We start from the raw sequence: 22810 nt of genomic DNA on the forward strand, positions 1-22810 counted from the left end.
ATAATGGAATGGCATCATTCCATTAACAGGAAGGAAGCAGAATGAAAGGGATGAAGACCCAAGATTACAGACCAGTGTGCTGAAAACAGCTTACACGCCTTAGGATGAGGGAGGAAACATAGGAGATGAACTCTTAGGAATTCTGAAAGCCTAAGAGTAAACATAACACTAGAGGAGGCATGAGTAAGGTGGCTTGAGAACGCTGGGTGGAGAGGAGGCTGGGGATGCAGAGGGGGACATACAAAGGTCTTGGGTACCAACAAGCTGTGGACGTGACAGGGGAGGGTCCAGTCACTGAAGCGGGGAGCACCAGGACCTGGGTTAAAGTGCTAGATCTGCCTTCCACAAAGAAACAGTGATGTCATGAGCTGACACAGGCCTCCAGGAGTGGAGGAAGACAGAGCTAGTTTCTGAATTCTTCCTTCAATATGGAAGGTCATCCATCAACCCACTGGCAGCAGCCAAGTCAAACAAGTGACAGATGGCACACTCATCCCTGAGAAATTCCCTCAGAGGATTCCCACAGAGAGTATAGAGAGACTAGACCAGATTCGAATTGGTGACTCCCAGCACTGGGTATACCCAACCCAACCCAATGAAGACAATTTAAAAATGGCTTTTGGGTAATGCACAATTGAGTATATAATCTCTTACGGCCCCTTCTATTCTATGATGACTTGATTTTTAATACTCTTGGTCCCATGTTAACTAGAAAAAAATCTGTTTTCGTGTTTTCCTAACCACACCACAAACAAATGTACTATGTCTCCTCTTCGTCACATCTTTAAGCACACACTCACCCGATTCTTCCGAGGAAGGACTCTGTCTGCATGCTTGCTTTCTTGAGACTTCCTCCTATTAGTTTTCTTTTCTTTATACGGCTGAGCTTCTGCATTGAGTAAGTTGCAAACACTCTCTTGTGAAAAACTGATCAACGTCTAGAAAGAAAATTGAAAGCAGGGCTACCGTGAAACACAGGCAGTCACATTTTCATTTCACATGTCTTTTCCCTTCCCTGTGGATTCTACCATTTTACATCTCATTTCTGCAGAAGCTCATATAGCAATATTAATAGTATTAACATGCAGAAGTTAATATAACACGGTAAATCAACTAAAGTTCAATAAAATTTAAAAAAAATAAAAAAGAATCATTGTCTCAGGCACCTACTGAACATCTATAATTTAGTATTAGTACCTAACTACTGATGGGTTATGAGGGGGAAAAATCATGAACTGTTAGATTATCTAAGTTTGACTTCTGCGTTTATCATCCAACAATATGAGCAAAAAATAGTATCAGTATGCTATATGTTTATGCACTATGGTGCTGTAGACAAAAATTCAAATTCAACTAATTTAATAAAATCGCAGAAGACATGCATTCAGTGGGAGTAATGCTCACATTGAAAACAGTGGAATGTAGTTTAGGAAAAGTTATGTCATTTTCTGATTGTTAATTACATGCTACTCTTCTCCACTTTGGACTTTGATGCAATTTATAATAAAACCACGGAGATCTCAAAGAAACTTTCTAAACAGATGACCTTCCACTGAACACACACTCTGAAATCATCTTGTTTTAATGTATTTTTCTTCTCACGGAATTGAGATCACATCAGGAAAACAGCATCACCCTGGGTTACATGGTAGGTAGGATAAGGTATTAGCTCTTAAAACAGCAATTAAACCAAGATTTAACCAATAAGTTATTTGATCATGAAAACAGAAAGAAAAAAAAAAAGCTATTGCAAGATTTAGAAACAAACACAAGCACTTACCCTTCTTCTGTCAGAGGTCCGCGTTGCTCTGCCGACACTAACGGGGGCTATATTCTCGTGGTTACTTGAAGAGGCAGAGGTATCAGTGCCTGATGAGCAAGATACAGCAAAATTAGGGAAGCTCACAAAAACTTTTAGATCTGCTGTCTTGGAAACACTGGATACTCTTGAATACTACTTTTGCTTTTAGTATCCTATAGTCACTAAGTTCAGAGAAGGCAATGGCACCCCACTCCAGTACTCTTGCCTGGAAAATCCCATGGATGGAGGAGCCTGGTAGGCTACAGTCCATGGGGTCGCTAAGAGTCAGACACGACTGAGCAACTTCACTTTCACTTTTCACTTTCATGCATTGGAGAAGGAAATGGCAACCCACTCCAGTGTTCTTGCCTGGAGAATCCCAGGGACAGCGGAGCCTGGTGGGCTTCCATCTATGGGGTCGCACAGAGTCAGACACGACTGACGTGACTTTGCAGCAGCAGCAGTTGTCACTAAGTTGTATCTGCCTCTATGCGACCCCATGGACTGTAGCCCGCCAGGCTCCTCTGTCCATGGGATTTTCCCAGGGAAGAATGCAGGAGTGGGTAGCCATTTCCTTCTCTCTGGATCTTCCCGACCCAGGGATTGAACCTGCAACTCCTGCATTACAGGCAGATTCTTTACTGCTAAACCACTAGGGAAGCCCATATCTGAACATAAACGTTAATTACCATGAGAAATAAATTTTGAGATTCAAAAAATTTTAAAACATTAAAGTACTTTCACAAAGTTCAAAAAATTGGGATCACTTTTGATGGCATAAAGAGAAGGCAGTGAAGCACGTCAAAGAGCATAAACTCTGGAAGATGACAGACTATGATTCCAACTTAGTTCTATTAGTAACTTAACATTCGACATATTGGATTCTGTGCTAATGAGCTCAGTTTGTGTCCGAGAGACAACAAGATATGTTGGTGATCCATTAAAGGATGTCCACTAGGGGACAGACATGAATAATGGTTCCCACTCTACCTGCTCTGCCCATGATATTTGCCGGCCAAGTCTTGGTTTGTCAGAAAAGCCCAGAGAGATCTTTGTTGCCTTGTCATAATCATAAAAAAAGGCCAGAGACCTTGGAAGATACGTGTGCACAAAATGCCATGTTGATGAACAATTTTGTATATTTACAAATGATGCTTACAACCCTTATCCTTTCAATTGTGCAACCTGATAAGGAGTTCACTGTGAATCCTTAACAGTGGAGAGAGCAACTCCTCTGCTTGCAGTGACTTGAAAAAATGGGGCTACCCACCGCAGGAAGTTAAGTGTGGGTGATCATAAAAGTATGTGACTCAGAATGGAATGAGATGGATACGAGATTTCTTATAAGCTTTTCTATACTATTTGGGTTTTTTAAAAAATCAACCATGATCATAATAAAAATAAAAATTTAAAATTAAGGAGATCTTCATATATACATACAGTTAATAACATTCATGATTATTTAAAAGTTACTACCTGAAAGAGTCTCAGCAATTGAAGACATATTAAGAGAACTCAAAACGGCAAACGAAACCTGAAGAGGCTCTATGTTTTCCTAAACAAACAAAAGGGTAGAAATTAGATATCTTTAAATTCAGTGGACATATAAAAAATGTGCCCCAAAGAAAATAAGACATATCTTTGTAGAATTAATTGTAATAAGCATAAAGATAGGAAATCAATAAGGGATTAACTAAATTTAAAAAAGCAAAATAAGATACTGAATATAAATAATTGGTTTATAATATTTACAATCATCCTAAAGGAAACCACATTTACTAACTATAATCCACCAAAATAATAATAAAACTTTTAAGTGAAGCGTAGGCATTGATGATCCACCAATAAGCTACTTTTTGAATCATTTGAAGTCCCATATCCTAACCCCAATAAAGTAAGAAAATCTATTAACAAATACAACCTAACATTACCTAATATTTTTCAGGCAAGCTTCAAGGCAAATATAAATGCAGATGTCAAATCTTTTCTTTTACACAGCCAGTATATAACGGTAGCTGTTAATTTTTCATAGATAAAATCTGTCAGGTTAAATAAATTCCTTTATCACATGTGTGCTCAGAATTAATCAGAAATCAATGCTGGATTTTGTCAAATGCTTTTTCTTCACCTACTAAGAAGCCCGTATCATTTTTCTATTTTATTCTGTTAATATGGTGAATTCCATAGACTGTTTTTCAAATAGTAATCCAACTTTGCCTTTTGGGGGTAAAAATCTCACTTACTCATAATTTATTCCCTTTTGCACATTAATATGTTTATGAGGATACTGGCTGTAGTGTTCTTTTCTTATAATGTCTGATTATAGTATCAGGTTAAAGCTGACAGTGATGAATTGGGAAGCATGCTCAACTCAATTGGAAATCAGTCCTGAATATTCATTGGAAGGATTGATGCTGAAGCTCCAAAACCTTGGCCACCCAATGCGAAGAACAGACTCATTGGAATAGACCCTGATGCTGGGAAAGACTGAAGGCAGGAGAAGAAGGGGCCGACAGAGGATGAGATGGTTGGATGGCATCACTGACTCGATGGACATGAGTTTGAGCAAACTCCGGGAGACGGTGAAGGACAGGGAGGCCTGGCGTCCACAGGGTCCACAGGGTCGCAGAGTCAGACATGACTGAGCGACTGAAGTGACTGACTGAGGCAGAATTAGTATTGCACCTTCCTTAAATGATAGAATTCATTAGTAAAGTCATTTGGACATGCAATTTTCTTTGTGGGAAGGTTTTACCTACAGTTTAATTTCTCTAGCTGATACAGGGCTAATGATACCACTTATTTCTTCTTGAGTGAAATTAAGTTTATATGTTTTAAGGAATGTAGCTTAAGTTCTTAAATTTACTGGCATAATATAAAGTTGTTCATAATATTATTTTATTATCCTTTCAATTTATCGATTATTAGGAAATTAGTTATGTCACCTCCCTTATTCCTTGTATTGGTAATGAGTATCCTGTCCTTTTTTCCTAAACAGTCAGATTAGAAGTTTACCATTATTTTCTGTAGCACAAGCTTTTGATTTCAATGATTTTTTCCTCTATTATTTTTCTGTTCTCTATTTCATTGATTTTCTGCACTTGGCCCAGCTGCTCTGCAGCATGTGGGATTTTCCTGTACCAGGGAACGAATCTGTGTCTCCTGCATTGACAGGCAGATTCTTTACCACTGAGCCATCAGGGAAGCCCTACACTTTTTTTTATTACTTTCTTTCATCTTAGTTTGATTTTCTTTTTCTAGTTTCTTAAAGTGGAGGCTGAGATCATTAATTTCAGACTTCTCATTTTCTAATATAGCCTTTAATTTTTAAAAATTTCCCTAGGCATGGCTTTAGGTGTACCCCACGTATTTTTGTCATTTTCCTGTGGTTTATATCTTTAAACTTACTCCACTTTTGTTTATAGCCTAAGAACCTCTCCCTACCTTGATGCCATGCTAATTTGGTTGCATATAAACAAAAAATTGTTCTTACTCTTGCTTTGAACAATTGTCCTCATGAAGACTAATTAGAAAGAAAGAGTCTGTTATATCTGCCCAAATATTTAGCATTTTCAGTGCTCTTCATTCCTGTGTAGATGCAGATTTTCATGCAGAACTATTTTTCTTTTGATTAAAGGGCTTCCTTTTTAATACTTCTAAGGCTAACCTGTTATGGAAATAGGATTATTTCAACTTTCCTATGTCTGAAAAAGCCTCCATTTCACTTTTTGTTTTGAAAGATGGTCTCACTGGATAGAGAATTCTCACTGCACAGGTATTTTGTATTTATTTATTTTTTTGCTCCAAGTACTTAAATACATCTTTAAGAATCTGCTGCTGCCTCTCTTCTATTTTGTCTTATGTCAGGTGTCTTTTTCTCTCTGGCTCCTTTTAGGCCATTTATTGTTGATTTTAAGCTTTCTGTATGTTACGTTTCCTGTGCTGGGAATTTGATGAATTTTAGGATCAATGGGCTTCTAATTCTAAAAAATCTGAACATTTTCCAGCCATTGCTTTTCAAGTATGTTTCTTCTGTTCCTTTCACTATCTCCTCGCCTTTGGGAACCCTAATTACAAGCATATTATATTATATTATAAGCAGAATATTCTTATTTTACCTGAAGTTGTCCCAGATCATGAATTGTCTGCTTATTCTTTTTTTTTTGTCTGCTTATTCTTTAGTCTTTTTCTCTGTGTTACTGAGAATAATTTCCATTGCTACATCTTCAAATTCACTAATCTTCTCTTGCAGTCTCTAATATGCTATTAATCTCACCCAATACATTTTGTTATTCCTGGAGATTTTAACATATAGAATTTTATTTGGGTCTTTGCTTTATCTTTTGTGTTCTTAAGCTCAATCTTTTCTCACATTCTTGCATGCACGGGAAATATAGTTAAAATAACTCTTTGATTGTCTCTCCACAAATGTTACCATAGGTATCATGTCTGGGTCTATTCTTACTGATTGATTTGTCTCATTATGGACACTGTTCCCTATGCAACTCTTAATTTTTACTTGAATGCCAGACATTTTGAATTTAACGTTATTTGGTGCTAGTTTTGTTCTGGTGGGAAGGATCAAACCATTTTATTGAGGGCCTTCAGAGGAGGGGTGAAGGGCTGGTGGACAATCATATCTGATGCCTGTAACCTGGCTCGGATCACCACAGCTTCACAGTTGCTCAAAGTACTTCTTATATTCTTGGGTTTCATTATGCAATGCAGCTACATGAATACAAGTTGGCTGTTAGTTTAATTCTGCTCCATTTAATGAGTCAATATCATGAGCATCTGACACCCTCTGAATTATAAGGCTTTGCTACAAAGGTTGGTGCGAACACAGTTCCTGGCCTATGTGCATGCATGCTAAGTCACTTCAGTTGTGTTCAACTCTTTGCGACCCTATGCGCTGTAGCCCACCAGGCTCCTCTGTCCATGGAACTCTCTAGGCAAGAATACTGGAGTGGGTTGCCATGCCCTCCCTCCACGGGGGTTTTCCCGACAAAGGGATTGAACCCACGTCTCTTACATCTCTTGCACTGGCAGGTGCGTTCTTTGCCACAAGTACCACCTGGGAAGCCCTGTGTGAGCTCTAGGCATTTCCCTCTGTTCCATTTGAGCGGTTCCTCCCTGGCCTGCAGCAGTTTACTCACAAAGGTATGTAGACCAGCACTGACTCCAGAGAGACTCTTAGCAGATCTCCAGAGTTCTCTCTGTGCAAGTCTCTTCTCTGGTATTTTACCTGGCGAACTCCAGCGTCCTTCACCTTCCCAGGCCCAAACTCCATCTTCTCAACTCAGGGAGACTTCCAGGCTCTGTCGAGGTAACGCCTCCCTGTGCTGCAGCCTGGAAATCCAGCCCAGGCAGCAAGATGGGGCTCTCATGAGGTTTACCTCCCTTGTTCCCCTGGGATTACTGTCTGCTTCCAGTAGCCAGTGTCTGTGAACCACAGTTTCTTAGCTTTTTCTCTGGCTTTTGAGTTCTTTTTCATGGGAATATAAATTAGGTCCCTCTTACTCCATCTTGGCCAAAAGCAGAATATTCTTATTTCAAGGTATAAGAGCGAGAGAGAATGAATAACAGTCCCAATGTAAACTGGGTAAGTAAAATTAATAGGTAATTCTCAAGAGAAGAAATTCAAATGGCCTACAAACATGTGAAAATGTTCAAACCTCACTAACAAAATTTTCAAGTGATCTTTTTCTCCTATTAAGCTATTAAAAAAAAAAGTACAGTTAATACTCAGGGTTTACAAAGATATAATAAAATAGGATTACTTATAGTACTGTGAGTTCAAACAAGTACATACTTTCTGAATGCTAATTTAGCACTATGTATCAAAAAAATTCAAAAACTGTTCATATCCCTGAATCTAGTTATCCTACCTGCAGAAATTTAGAACAATTTATAATATATTGATTCTAAGATTGCTGTTCTTTCACATCTTAACACCTCTGAAATCTGAGCACATGGTGTGTGTCAGTTTATCTTTCAGCATTTTTTCTCAAAGAACGGCACATCTTACAATCAGTAAGGTTGCAGGAGATATGCTATGTTCAAGGAGTCATGGAAGTTATTGTTTTTAACGGGAGAAAACTGGTAGTAATCTAGCTAGAAAATGCATTAACTTATATCATGACCCACCATTCATTTTGCTTCATGATTTCAAAGCATAATCACTGGTCATGCAAATAGGTGAGGTATGATGAAAACATAAACAAGTCTGTTTCACACTTCCCATACTTACAAGATTCTCTTCCTTGTCATCAAAATTTGGTTGAGGTAACCGCTCAGGAACTGGAGACTGTTCAGGTAGTTGGGGACCGAGGCTGCTTAAATCCCTTCTACGGACAGGTGTTTGTCCTTTACGCAGTGGAGTGTTAGCTGGCAAAGATTCATCAAACACTTCAGGGCTTAGGTCCTCTCCGAAAGTAACTCTCTTCCTCTTCTTTGAATTTGGCAAGGCTGTGAAAGTGAAAGCGAAAGCCACTCAGTTGTGTCTGACTCTTTGCGACCCCATGGACTATACATATACAGTCCATGGAATTCTCCAGGCCAGAATACTGGAGTGGGTAGCTTTTCCCTTCTCCAGGGGATCTTCCCAACCCAGGAATCGAACCCAGGTCTCCTGTACTGGAAAGGCTAGTACTTTACAATTTTCTTGACCTTCTGTAGATAACTACATTTCTTATCTAAAAGGCATATCCTAGAATCCTAACATGACTGGATTGGCTATTCGTATAATACAAAACATAGTTTGTAGAGAGAAAAAAAGTTTAAAATGGAAGAGATATACAATATTTCCAATTAAAATGTGGTAATAAATTTTAAGTAAATTTTGCATGCTGAATTTAGATGACAAGAATGGAATATCATTTCCTCTACAAATTTCACCATTATACAAAAATGGATAGATGAAGTGGATACAACCAATTCTGAGACTCTCTACAGAGATTCCATCCCCTACCCCTCAAATATTCTTCATTCCCAGGTATTTCAGAAGCATCAGGCATCAGCAGATCATTGAAAATATCACAGACTATCTCAGATGTTTTTAATAACAAGGAAATTATATCCACATGCTTCAAAATAAACCTGAAGTTCTTACCTGCTGTTTGTTCTTTGCAACAGTTTGCAAGACTGGAGGTTAAGCTTGGACAAGTTCCATCATTATAGAGGTTGTCATGGTGTTCCTAAACAAAATAAACAACCATGAATAACTTTACATATATAAATACACATACACAGTCATTAAGAATGGCAACTTGGAATTCCTTTTCTGCCAAGGATAGATACTATGCAGTACTGCAGAGTACCTTTACTTTCATAATTGATCTAACTTAAAATACCATGATATTAGCCACAAAGAAAAACTGGGTTTCCTAGTTATTACTCTAGTAAGTAGTTTTAAGCCAAAATGAAAAAACAGGAATCCATAATGTGGGCTAAATTCATTTCCTCCTTTTGGATCTGGCAAATGAAGTTAAGGAAAATATAAGTGGGCAGAATTACAGTGTACTCTGGACAGTGTCAACTGAGGTATACTGTATAAATGATCTGAAGTATAAGACTTTCCCCAAAACAAGAAAAAAAAACAAGTATGTAAATAGCATAATATGGTGCTTTGGCTTTTTTTTTTTTTTAATGTGCACTATTTTTATTTTATTTGGACCATTTAAAAAGTTTTTATTGAATTTGTTACAATACTGCTTCTGTTATGTTTTGTGTTTGGTTTTTTTTTTTGGCCAGGAGGCATGTGGAATCTTCAACATACTATATTCCACACTGAGTGTTAATGAAAAAATAAAGAGCAAAAAGAAAGTGCCAAGTGCTACTACAAGCGAGAAAGAGGAGGTAAAAAATATGGTGAGACATTTTCTATTAGGCCAGTATGACATAATATTTCAGAGGTACTTCTGGGAACCAAAAGCAATCTTGATTTGATTTGCTTTAGGAGGTGTAGCTCTCTACTGACCTGCAGGCTTTCTACACACAGCTTCACAGCGGGTTTCTTCAGTACAGAACGCAGGACAAATGTCTTGGAGGACTGAAGGTCCTTCTGGCACAGTGGGGTAACCAGGGACCTGACTTCAGGAGCTGTGTCTGTGCTCACTTCTATACATTTATCAACTGAAACGGCATCACTGGATCCTCTCCCTTCCACGGAGGCAGCATCCTGGATTCCTTCAACAGAGTTGTAACCATGAGGGGGGCAGATATCTGAATCAGTCCATTCTACACCAAAGGTAGTGCGTATTTGCAAAGGGAGGAACATGTTCCTCAGAAATTCAACCCTAAGACATCCTGCTTAGAGTGTAACATCTGGGATTTTATTTGGAAATACGAAGAAAAAAAAAGGAGAGAAAGTGGCACTGGTCACAGCTTTTAGTTCAAATTGAACTACTGAGGGTAAAGGTAAGGAAGGTGTTTCAGCTTCATGCAAAGTTAAACAGGAATCCTTGGCTCAGCTATTAACTGTTAACCTGCCTCCACTCACGACACCTATGACGGCCATCGTGAAACTAACCTGAGCTACACAATGAATCTGGACCAATTTTGGTGCTGCAATCAGAAGCATTTTTAGGATGCCAGCCTGGTCCTAAAAATGCTTCTGATTGCAGCACTAAAAGGATGGAGAGGACAAGATGCTGAGGAGAAAGATTATCAAATAAAACAATTCATATTCTGTGTTATTTAGCTGCTAAGTCATGTCTGACTCTTTGCAACCCCATGGACTATAGCCCCCCCCAGGCTCCTCTGTCTATGGGATTTCCCAGGCAAGAATACTGGAGTGGGTTGCCATTTCCTCCTCCAGGGGATCTTCTTGATCCAGGGATCAAACCTGTGTTTCCTGCACTGGCAGGCATTTTCTTCACCACTGAGTCACCAGGGAAGCCCTCATGTGCCGTTAAATAAGGCAAGGCTCCCACTGCAAATTCTCATAGAAGACCACTGCCTGATGACTGACATGTAACAAGTATATTCTGGGTGCTTAAGAGATATAATGATAAACACAACAGTCAAAGCCTTCATGGCCTGAGGACAAAGAGACAACATAAAATATAGTAACTGAGAGGCGCAGAAGGAAGGAGGTGGCTGTGCCTGTAAAAGGGCAGTATGTCATCTCTCACACAACAAGAGCTCTAAAACATTTCTACTAAACCACGAGCTCCTAAAATGCAAGGAATGGTTTCAGTGTGTCCAAATGTTCGCATATAAGTAAACCAACCATAAATGTCTACTGAACAAACATTTCATGGGTGAATTTAGCACAGGTACCAAGGAAAAACATAACACTTACCACTTGAAGCCTCTGTAAGTTCTGAAAGTAGAGGAGATTCATTCATTAAACATCCATACTGTAGATTTAAACCAGATGCAGAAGATTTCTTGGGGGGAAAAAAACAGTAAAGAAGTATTAAATTTTATTATTTATAGGATTACTATTTTTATAAAGATTTGAGTTAGCCATTACAGATTATCTGGAAATCTGAAGTTAAATCAATCAATACATCACTTCATTATCTAGTTAATTTTTACGGGAATTATGTAGGAATAGAACTAAAAACAGAATATTCATTCTCACTGACTCCTAAACATCCAATCCAACAATGCTCAATTCCCTAGGAAGTGTTCATAGGGCACAGTTTTTACTGCCTTATTGTTTGAAGTCTAGAATACTATGTTAACTATTTTCCTTAAAGAGGAAATTCTCAAAATAATGAAAAACAAAATTACCAATCAAACAATAGAAGATATCAAAAGCTAGAAAGGGAAAACCGTTAATGGTCAGGGTAGAAAACACACTCCTATTAATGTGGAAACCATTTCTAAATCATGCTGTGTGTCCAAAAATTAATCAAAATTCTGATTAAAAAATTACCATCAGATGATTTCATATCAACTAGAATAGGGCAGAGAGAGCAGAGATTATAAGCGACCCTGAGATACATGTGAAACTCATGGGTCTTGATGGTTGACCAAAATGGGCAGCAAACATCTACTAAGCCAGTCTAGACAGGATCAACAGGACATGTGCTGGAGCTACATGACAGAGAAAGTACAAGGAAAAAAGCTTCCACTCTACTGGCGGAAGGTGTCTTCTCTCACTAAAGAAACAGGAACCTACTGTATCAAAGCAAAACTTAGGGTCGTGAGAGAACTAGCTCCCTGTTTACACTTGTGTGAAGGTCAAGGATCCTTGGGTTGGTGGTGCTAGTGGTAAAGAATCTGCCTGCTAATGCAGGAGGCATAAGAGATGCAGGTTTGATCTCTGGGTCAGGAAGACCCCCAAGAGGAGGGCATGGCAACCCACTCCAGTATTCTTGCCTGGAGAATCCCATAGACAGAGGAGCCTCGTGGGCTATGGTCCATAGGGTCTCAAAGAGTCAGACATTACTGAAGCAACTAAGCAAGCACACACACAAGGATCTGCAATAGTATTATTGAACTCATGTTGATTATCATCTTTTGATGATGTTGACAGCGTCTAGGCAGTTATAAGTAACAACAAAAAAATCCCTATGGCTACTTGAAAGAAGTGGGGAGAGCAAGGGGAAAATTGCTAAATGACACCTTGCTTTCCAGCTGGTATTAAACCAGTGAGGGGCCGCAATGCAGACATGCCAGACCCCAGACCTTGGGGGGTACAGCCCAAGTGTAACTGTCACCTCATTTATCAGGTCTGTGTAAATAAGATGCTCATATGTCTACTGCTCACAGCAGACAAACTGCTGTTCAAGGGCGGGACTGAGACTTTCTCACTGTGGTACCATTGGTATCTAGAATAATCACAAATAGAAGATCACAGGGCTTCATTTTGCATAGTGGTTTTCATATCAAAAGCAACATATTGATCAAAGCAGTCTCTCACAGCCAGTAAGCCAACCAACCACACAAAAATTTAACAAGCAGGAAATCCCTCATACAAACACAATTTAAAACCCAGCTCAAATATAGTAATAGCATGTTGTTGTTCTTGTTTAGTCACTAAGTCGTCTGAATCTTTTGCAACCCTGTGGATTGTAGTCCCACCAGGCTCCTCTGTCCATGGGATTTCCCAGGCAAGAATACTAGAGTGGATTGTCATTTCCTTCTCCAGGGGATTGTCCCCACTGAGAGATTGAACCTCTGTCTCCTACATTGGCAAGAGGGTCCTTTTACCACTGACCCACCTGGGAAGCCCCAAACACTTCAACACAATGTACATAAGTACTAAAATTGCAAAAGGGCCCTGACAGTCCTCAAATTGGCTAGCTAGAAAAACCAAAACTTCATTTCCTGTTCCCAGTGGCACCCCACTCCAGTACTCTTGCCTGGAAAATCCCATGGATGGAGGAGCCTGGTAGGCTGCAGTCCATGGGGCTGCTGAGGGTCGGACACGACTGAGCGACTTCACTTTGACTTTTCACTTTCATGCATTGGAGAAGGAAATGGCAACCCACTCCAGTGTTCTTGCCTGGAGAATCCCAGGGACGGGGGAGCCTGGTGGGCTGCCGTCTATGGGGTTGAACAGAGTCGGACACAAATGAAGTGACTTAGCAGCAGCAATAAGTGTATTACCTGGGAGAGATCAGCAAAAGTTTCAACAGCACACTTCATGTCTGAACTGGGACAAGCAGCAACACTGACATTGCATGTCTGGAGATTAACCGCATCAGTTAGATTTATGTCAGAGCTGCCTGGAGAGGATATTCTCCGACGTTTGGATGATGACTGTGCAGAGAACTCAGACAGCTGACATTCACCAAGACTTTCCTTTTTGGCTAGGTACACAAAACAAAATAAAAACAAAACACAGGTTCAAATATTTTCTTTTACAGTATCACTTGAAAACTACACCCATCATCATAATTTCATGATGTAATTTAATGCTTCCTTTAACAATGAAAAGGAAAATCTAGTAGTACATTTTTATTCAAAAAAGGAAATATAACTGAAATGCGAGAGAACATGACTACTAAAAAGATAACAATTTAATTATCAGAATTAACTTTCTTTGGGCTTTCAAAAGATGCACCAAGATATATTTGCATTTCTGATATAATATCTCATTCTATTTTTAAATTTAAAATGAAACCTTTCCTTTTGAACATTTTAAAGGATGTGGTTATGTTCCAATATTGGTTCTGTTCTGACTGTATATGATTTTATGAAAAACACAGCCACAATTTTTCCTGGGTACAAAAAGGAAATTTAATTGTCTACAGAATTTATACCAATTATGTAAATAAAATATTTTAAAGCTCAGATAAAAACTGAAAAACAGGTAAGTTACAAGTTACAAATATAAATGAGTACAGGGAGCAGGTTGTGTACTGCAGAGGTGGATGCACTGGATTTGCATTGAGTAACAATGCCCGGCAATCAGGAAGGTGTTGAAATGTACCTGAAGATGGTTCAAGAAACCAAACAAAACCATTTTGAACCTTAGGATTACGCTGATTACAGCAAAGCCAGGAGTTTGTCTAGTTCTGGGGTCTGAAACGCTTTGTGGTTGGAAAACCAAAAGTGACAGAAAAAATTACCAAAAAGTTACAATTTAAAACTTATGGTAAAGAGTATGGCAGGCTAGTAAGATGTCAGAATAAATATATCTGTTTACAATATCAGGGTTGAGTGTTTGGTATTCATATAAATGCTTACGAAAATTAATAATAACCTCTAAAAAACCAAGGATTTGACAGAAAAACAACAAAATCGTGTAAGCAATTATCCTTCAATATAAAAATAAATTAAAAAACAAGAAAGGTCGTTCACCCAAATCTACAGCATGCCCAATTTTAAAGATGAAAGAGTCCATGGGCTCTGACATTGTAACATTTAACACTTAATTGTGGTCATATGCAAACATAAGGTGTATGCTCAGGAATTATTTTTTTTCAAGAGAAATCAGAAATCTAGATTTTTGTGTGAAACATCCCAAATTTTAAATGTTAGGCTCCACTGAAAAATATGGCTATTCAGAAAAGACATCTTTCACACTATAGAAGTAAATCTTTTTTTAATATCTCAGAGGTTTGTCTCAAAAGATGCGGAAGTCCAAACGGACTGAATTTTTCTACTCACTCGAGCCTCTGGTCTTGAACACTCCTTCCGCCTCTGAGAATTCAGGACAGTCAGTCATTTTCTCGTTTTCCTTTATGGAGTTAAAAGCCAAATGGAAGGCAGACATTTGCTCTCTTAAAGAATAAACATTTCGATACAAAGCGGGGCTGCCCTGTTAAAATACAGAAGCACAGAGGACATTACAAATCAAGCCAAAGATGGGCTTTTTGAAGATCAGAGGTAAAAAGTTAATAGAGAAGAGACCCTCCTTCCCTGAATCAAACATTTTTAAAGCAATTTTTTCCCCCCCCCGGCCATGCCACTCAGCATGTGGGATCTTAGTTCCCTGAGTAAGAGTCGAACCTGTGCCCCTGCAGTGGTAGGATTCCCTTTAGTGGAACCGTGGAGTCTTAACTACTGGATCAGCAGGGAAGTCCCAAATCATGTACTTTTAGTCTGAACATTCAGTGTGCTGCCCTCATCTCTGTTTCTCCTCTCTCCTACTTGTGCTGAGTCGCTCAGTTGTGTGCAACTCTTTGTGACTCCATGAACGGTAGCCCGCCAGGCTCCTCTGTCCATGGGATTCTCCAGGCAAGAATACTGGAGTGGGTTGCCATGTCCTCCTCCAAGGGATCTTCCCAACCCAGGGATCAAAGCCAGGTCTCCCACGTTGCAGGCAAATTATTTACCATCTGAGCCACCAGGGAAGCCCAAGAATACTGGAGTGGGTAGCCTATCCCTTCTCCAGCAGGTCTTCCCAACCCAGGAATCAAACCGGGGTCTTCTGAATTGCAGGTGCATTATTTACCAGCTGAGCTACCAGGTAAGCCTTACCAAAGAGCAACAGCTACTCTTGGTAGCTATTAAAAGTTTATATTACTATAAACATGGAGCAACAGGTTGGCCAGTACTGATACTGACAAACCCATGGAGGAGAGAAGAGAAGTCTGTCTGGAGTAGATAGGAAGCACTTTAAAAAGAAACCCAGACAAAACACATCCCATTTATTTGAGTTAAACAAATCTTTATATTTGATGACTTCTCTGGTGACTCAGATGGTAAAGAATCTGTCTGCAATGTGAGAGATGCAGGTTTGATCCCTGGGTCAGGAAGATTCCCTGCAGAAGGAAATGGCAACCCACTCCAGTACTCTTGCCTAGAGAATTCCATGGACAGATGAGCCTAACGGGGTACAGTCCATGGGGTCACAAAGAGTCGGACTAACACTTTTACTTTCATGAACATTGAGTTATATAAGTTGTTTACATATGATATATATTTTCCCTTAAAAATTGTACAGAAGAACTTTTCTTCCAAAGAGGAAATATGGATGAACAGCAGGCGCATGAAATGATGCTTAACATCACTAATCATTCAGTTCAGTTCAGTTGCATCCGACTCTTTGCGACCCCATGAATCACAGCATGCCAGGCCTCCCTGTCCATCACCAACTTCCGGAGGACACTCAGACTCATGTCCATCGAATCAGTGATGCCATCCAGCCATCTCATCCTCTGTCGTCCCCTTCTCCTCCTGCCCCCAATCCCTCCCAGCATCAGAGTCTTTTCCAATGAGTCAACAGCCCTTTGCATGAGGTGGCCAAAGTACTGGAGTTTCAGCTTTAGCATCATTCCCTCCAAAGAAATCCTAGGGCTGATCTCCTTCAGAATGGACTGGTTGTATCTCCTTGCAGTCTAAGGGACTCTCAAGAGTCTTCTCCAACACCACAGTTCAAAAGCATCACTTCTTTGGCACTCAGCCTTCTTCACAGTCCAACTCTCACATCCATACATGACTACTGGAAAAACCAAAGCCTTGACTAGACAGACCTTAGTCATTAGGGAAATGCAAATCAAAACCTCAGTGAAGTATCACCTCACAGCTGTCAGCATGGCTATCATCAAAAAGATCACAGATCAGGACTTCCTTGGTGGTCCAGTGGTTAAGACTCCATGCTTCACTGCAGGGGGCATGGGTTTGATCCCTGGTCTGGTAACTAAGATTTTGCATGCCACATGGTGTGGCCGAAAAAAAAGGAACCCTCATTGCTGTTGGTAGGAATGGAAACTGGTGTAGCCACTGTGGAAAATAGTATGGAGGTCTCTGAAAGAACTAAAAATAGAACTACCACACGACCCAGCAATTCTCCTGGATATATATATAACCCCCTAAAACCTCTAACTTGAAGAGATATGAACGTCAATGTTCATAGCAGCATTATTTTCAACTGCCAAGATATGGAAGCAACCTAGGTATCCATCAACAGACCAATGGATACACAACGTATGTACTGGAATATCCACAATATACTGGAATACTACTCAGGCATAAAAAGAGTATAATTTTGCCACCTGCGTCAAATGCACTTGGAAGGCATCATGTTAACTGAAATCAGACAGACGAAGACAAATACTGTACAATATCACTTATATGTGAATCCAAAAAACACAGCAAAAATAAAAACACAGCAAACTAGAGAATGTAACAAAAAAGAATCAGACAGCTATAGAGAACAAAATACTTTTTATGGGATGGGGGTAATATGGGGTTGGGGGGTGGTGAGTGGGAGGTACAAACTAGTGGATATAAGACAGGTTACAAGGATATATTGTACAACACAGGGGATGTAACCAAAACTTTGAAATACCTATAAGTGGAATATAAACTTTAGAAATTACATAAAAAGTAAAAATTAAAAAATTAAAGTCAGTATTAAGAATGTTTTGTCTACACAGTGAAGGCTTTACCCAATAATAAAAGAGAGAGAGAGACTATATGGAGATTAAGGTTACAAGAAAACCACAAATTCTGGAGACAGAGCTATGAAGAAGGGACAAGAAGAAACTATTTGAAAATTTTACCAAATTTTGCTAAAAATAACATTTGACGATCTGCCTTGGCCCCTGTGTCATGTGGCGGTCTCAGCATAACTAGTTCCATCCACACTGGTCTCTATTCATTTCCATCCATACACACACCAGGGGCCAGAACAAGAGACACATGTTCTGCAGTAGCTTGGATACCTCCCTACACATACCCTCTCTCCTTTGGCAACCCCGAGCTAAATCTTCTGATGTCATGGGGGGTTTACTTCCTCAAAGGTGAAAGCTAGTCATTTATTCAAACTGTAAAGCCAAATAGTTAAAAACAGCTCTCTGGAAACTCTGCTAACAGCTGAAGAGTCATCAAATTAAATTGGTACTAGCAGGGGTTGGGGTAGGGAGCTTCCCTGGTGGCTCAGTGGTAAAGAACCCGTCTGCCAAAGCAGGAGCTGTTTAGTCGGCCAGTCGTGTCCAATGCTTTATGATACCATGAACTGTGATACCATGAACTGTAGCCCACCAGACTCCTCTCTGTGGGATTTTCCAGGCAAGAATATTGAAGTGGGCTGCCATTTCCTTCTCCAGCCAATGTAGGAGACATGGGTTTAATCCCTGAACTGGGACGATCCCCTGGAGAAGGAAATGGCAACCCACTCCAATATTCCTGCCTGGAAATCTCATGGACAGAGCAGCCTGGCAGGCTATAGTTCATGAAGTCACAAAACAGTCAGACACGACTTACTGACTAAATAACAAGCAGGGGTAGAATTGCCATATAAATGTAAGTGATGTATCATTTAAGAGTTCTGTTACCCATAAAATAAATTACTGATTAAGTTCTCTATCTAGAACTTCTCCCCACCCACCACCCCCGTCTGTATTATTCAGACTAACATATTTCCACTGATTTGGAGCTTACAGCAACTTAAGGAATTACACTAACAAGCGAAAGTAAAATAAAAAATTACTTCCCTTTAAGATATCATATGGAGAAAACCCTGTTAAAATCCTGAAGCCATGTTTGATGGTGAATCTGCTCACACTCTTGATTTTATTCCCAGTTAAATACATTCATAAAGCAAACTTTGTTACATAACAGAACATTTAAAATTCAAACAGGTTGACAATGTAAACCTTTATGACATAAACAGCACATAACATTCATAAAAAGCTGGTGGTCAACTCTCATCTGAGATACAGAGAAAGAAAGGGTTTATCCTAAAGCCATACAATTTATGTTTAATGTACCTTTTTTGCAAACTTATATTTGAACATGGGACAGTTAGATTTAATTTCCTAGGAGTCTGGCCCATTTTGAAATCTGCTTTAAACAAATTAAAGCTTCCCCAGTCAAAATCATTGTTTCTCTATTTCCTGATGGAGAAAGAGAACAACATTCATATATGAAAAGTAAAGGAAGCATTAAAAAACATACTGCTTTTTTGGATACTTTTGTCTTAGGAATTATATCACTCAATCAACATTCTTTCCCTGTGCCAGAAACCACTTGAAAGGCTCACAATACAGGAGGAAATGACACTGTAGAGTAAAATTCTGAAAACGTATTCATATAATTTCAAGTACAAGAGGTGCCACTGAGAAGCTAAAAAAGGAGTGTGATTTGGTAATAACAGTGCTGCTCTACTTGAGTCAGGACAGCACTCCCTCTGAAGTAACAGCCGAGTTGATATGAAAACAGTAAGTGGGAGACTAAGGAATTACCTGCAATGCACGAGGCCTGGGTTTGAACCCTGGGCCAAGAATATCCCCTGCAGAAGGGAATGGCAACCCACTCCAGTGTTCTTGCTGGAGAATCCATGGACAGAGGCGTCCACAGGATTGCAGAGATTCGGACAAGACTCACTGACCAACACTATGGATAAGAATGAAAGGAAGATACGAGAAGAGGGAGGCATTCTGCAAGAACAAGGCAGAACAAGAGGCCTGGAATGCAGAGAGGATGCGGCAGAAAGAAGGCAAGGGTGTCCAGAAAATGGCAGGAGATAGGGAGGTGAGGATGGAGTGGGCAGGGCTTGGATCAGGGAGGGCATGAAGGCTTCGAGATGTGGTCTGAGTTTAATTGAAGGCATAACGGGAATCCATGGGAAGGTTTTAAGATGCAGAGTGATTGATCTGATTCATACTTTAGCATTTTTATTATTATTTTTGTTGTTGCACGCCGTGGCATGTGAAATCTTTGTTCCCCACCCAGGGATTGAACCTGCACCCCCTTGAATTGGAAGGATGGAGTCTTAACCACTGGACTGCCAAGGAAGTCCCTTATTTGTAATGTATCTCTCTGACTGCTCTGTGGGATGGTGGATGGATCAGGGAAGGTGAGAAGGAGACTAGTTATGAAGAAGCAGCTGGTGATTCAGGTAGAAAGCATGTAAAGGCTGTAGCAGCCGAGCTGAGAGACATGAGAGCTTACAAAGAGGTTTCTGAAATGAAGTGAAAAGGCAATGCTGGGTTGGATGTGAGAGATTAAAAGGAAAGAAACCGAGGAAGACTGGCAGGTTGTTGGCCAGAGCAACTGGACAATGGTGTGTGCTGAGATGGGGAAATGGTGAGGAATGGAAACCTAGAGTTTAGCTGTGACCATGTAATGGCAACCCACTCCAGTGTTCTTGCATGGAGAATCCCAGGGACAGAGGAGCCTAGTGGGCTGCCGTCTATGGGGTCGCACAGAGTTGGACACGACTGAAGTGACTTAGCAGCAGCAGCAGCATGTAATGCTCGAAGTGCTTACTGAAACACCAAAGGGAAGATGCTGAATAGGCAAGAGGGTATCTGACTATGAGCTCTACAGAACTTTGGGCCAACGTTAGACATTTTGGAGTCACGAGTCTATAGACAATGTCCAAAGCCATGGGAAAGGATTAGTTTACACAAGGAAAGCAACAAAATGGGGGCAGAGGAGAGCCTGGGGTGCTCCAACATTTTTGAGGGGAGAACTAAAAAAGGGAGATCAGCAGAGGAAGGGATGACAATAACAAGAAGAAAATGAGGTGAGTTTGGTATCCCCAAGAGCCAAGCAAAGTGGTTCAAGGAGGGAGTAACTGCATTCAGTCAAATGTTGAGGCAAGGCTGATTAAGATGTAAAGTAAGACATAGTTAATCATGGTCTTGGCCAAGGTGTGGGCCATTTGGGATCAATGCAGAAGCCCAGGTGGAGTGGCTACAGTCACTGGAGATGATGGAAGAGGAGTGAGACAGGACAGACAACAGTTCAAGGAGTTTCCTGTGAGGGGCAGGCACAGAAATGGGACGCCATGGGGGTCTAGAGAAAGTTAAGTGGCAGTCGCTCAGTCATGTCCTACTCTTTATGTCCCCACGCACTGCAGCCCACCAGGCTCCTCTGTCCATGGGATCCTCCAGGCAAGAACACTGGAGTGGGTTGCCATTTCCTCCTCTAGGGGGTCTTCCTAACCCAGGAACTGAACATGGGTCTCCAGCACTACAGGCAGATTCTTTACTGTCTGAGTCACCAGGGAATCCCCTAGGGGAAGTTAAAGGGACAGATAAAGATTTGTTTGTGCTAAAGGAAAATGACTCAGAAGAAAAGGTTGGATAAGACAAATGCAGAAGGGAAAACAGGTGAAAATAACACACATGGTCACAATAACATAAAGACTTGAATATTCAAGTAACTTATCTACTGGGAAGTTGTAAAGGATGGGAAGTGCATATCTATGTTTATGATACAAGGGATGAGGGAGAAAGAGGGTTGAACACAGTAGGAAGTCAATAGCTAATGCCTTAATACTGAAAGAATAAGAAGCAGCAATTAGGAAAAAAAAAAAGAGAAGACAGCCAAGTTGGAAAGGGAAAAATAAAACTGTCACTATCTTCAGATGACATATGTACAAACACAGCCACACTAAAAAACTGTTGGAATAAAGAAATTCAATAAAATTGCAGAATAAAAAATGAACATACAAAAATCTGTTGTTTCTACACTCAAATAAAGAATTATAGGAAAGAAGATTTAAGAGAACATTTATAGCTGTATCAAAGAGAATAAAATACTAAGAAATAAACTGAACCAAGGAAGTGAAAGATCTATATCTTGAAAACTGTAAGACACTGATGAAAGGAACTGAAAAAAAGGCACAAATAAATGGAAAGGTATTTTGTGCTCCTGGACTGCAAGACGCATTTGTTAAAAGGTCCACACTACCCAAAACAATCTCCGGATTCACTGCAACCCCTGTCTAAATTTCAACAGTGTGTAAAATATCACAGAAATGAAACAAACAGTCCTGAAGCTTGTTGCTGTTCAGTCGCTCAGTGGTCTCTGACTCTTTGCAGCCCCATGCACCACAACATGCCAGGCTTCCCTGCCCTTCACTGTCTCCTGGAGTTTGATCAGACTCTGCGACTGAGCACGAGCAGTTGTCAAAGTGTCGCACTTTTAAATGTGAACAGAGTCAAGGATCACTAGGCATCTTGAAGAAAAGATTTGAGCATGAGCCAGAACCTATAACAATTAAGTAGTAAAATGAGACCCCAAGATCTAAGGAAAAAAAAACTATGATGTCCTCAACAGGCCACCGTGAGAGATAGCCCATCATGATATTTTATAACAGCAGGAATGGAGCTTCCAGAATGAAGAAGAAGGCTAAACAAAGGATAGGGAATCAAAGGTAAGTTGAATGAATGAAGGAATGAATAGGATTTTTTTCATTCTCTAAGCTAAAATACAACAGAAAATGCCTTCAAAATTTCAAAATTTTGAGGGAAAATAGGTCCAACCCAGATTTCTATACAGGATAAACCTAATTCAATTATGTTGGTAGGATAAACTTTATCAGATATGCAGAGGCTCCAGAAAAATGAGGTAGTACACCAAGAAAAGATATGAAAATATGGAGAAAGGAAATACAAATAGGAGAGAAAAAGGAAATCACCAAGGATGGTGAAAGGAAGTCATGAAGTGCCAGCTGTAAAGCAAATCTAGATCGAAGCCAATCTAAGTCAGAGGGCACTTAGAGATGAGAAAAGGATGGATGGACTCCTAAGATTGACAGTTTGGTCAGAGTGTGGGGATTCTCAAGATTACATGATACAAGATTAAACCAAAAAAAAAAAAAAGAGGCAGGAGATGCAGGTTCGATCCCTGGGTTGGGAAGATTTC

At 40.0% G+C, this 22810-nt stretch overlaps 1 protein-coding gene across 2 annotated transcripts in view; it reads right to left on the bottom strand.

The window, feature by feature from the left end:
- CDCA2 (cell division cycle associated 2) overlaps positions 1-22810 on the bottom strand; it is a 41018-nt gene that overhangs the window by 13083 nt on the left and 5125 nt on the right. For both annotated transcript variants that reach the window (XM_004004177.5, XM_060409176.1), the window contains 9 exons: positions 14873-15023; positions 13367-13569; positions 11106-11193; positions 9780-9988; positions 8913-8997; positions 8052-8269; positions 3278-3356; positions 1781-1869; positions 801-938 (listed from right to left, as the gene is read on the bottom strand). In XM_004004177.5, coding sequence (XP_004004226.3) covers positions 801-938; positions 1781-1869; positions 3278-3356; positions 8052-8269; positions 8913-8997; positions 9780-9988; positions 11106-11193; positions 13367-13569; positions 14873-15023 — 1260 coding nt within the window. The remainder of the gene's footprint in view (positions 1-800; positions 939-1780; positions 1870-3277; positions 3357-8051; positions 8270-8912; positions 8998-9779; positions 9989-11105; positions 11194-13366; positions 13570-14872; positions 15024-22810) is intronic.

Source organism: Ovis aries, chromosome 2 (genome assembly GCF_016772045.2).
Source record: "Ovis aries strain OAR_USU_Benz2616 breed Rambouillet chromosome 2, ARS-UI_Ramb_v3.0, whole genome shotgun sequence".
NCBI classification, from domain to species: Eukaryota; Metazoa; Chordata; class Mammalia; order Artiodactyla; family Bovidae; genus Ovis; species Ovis aries.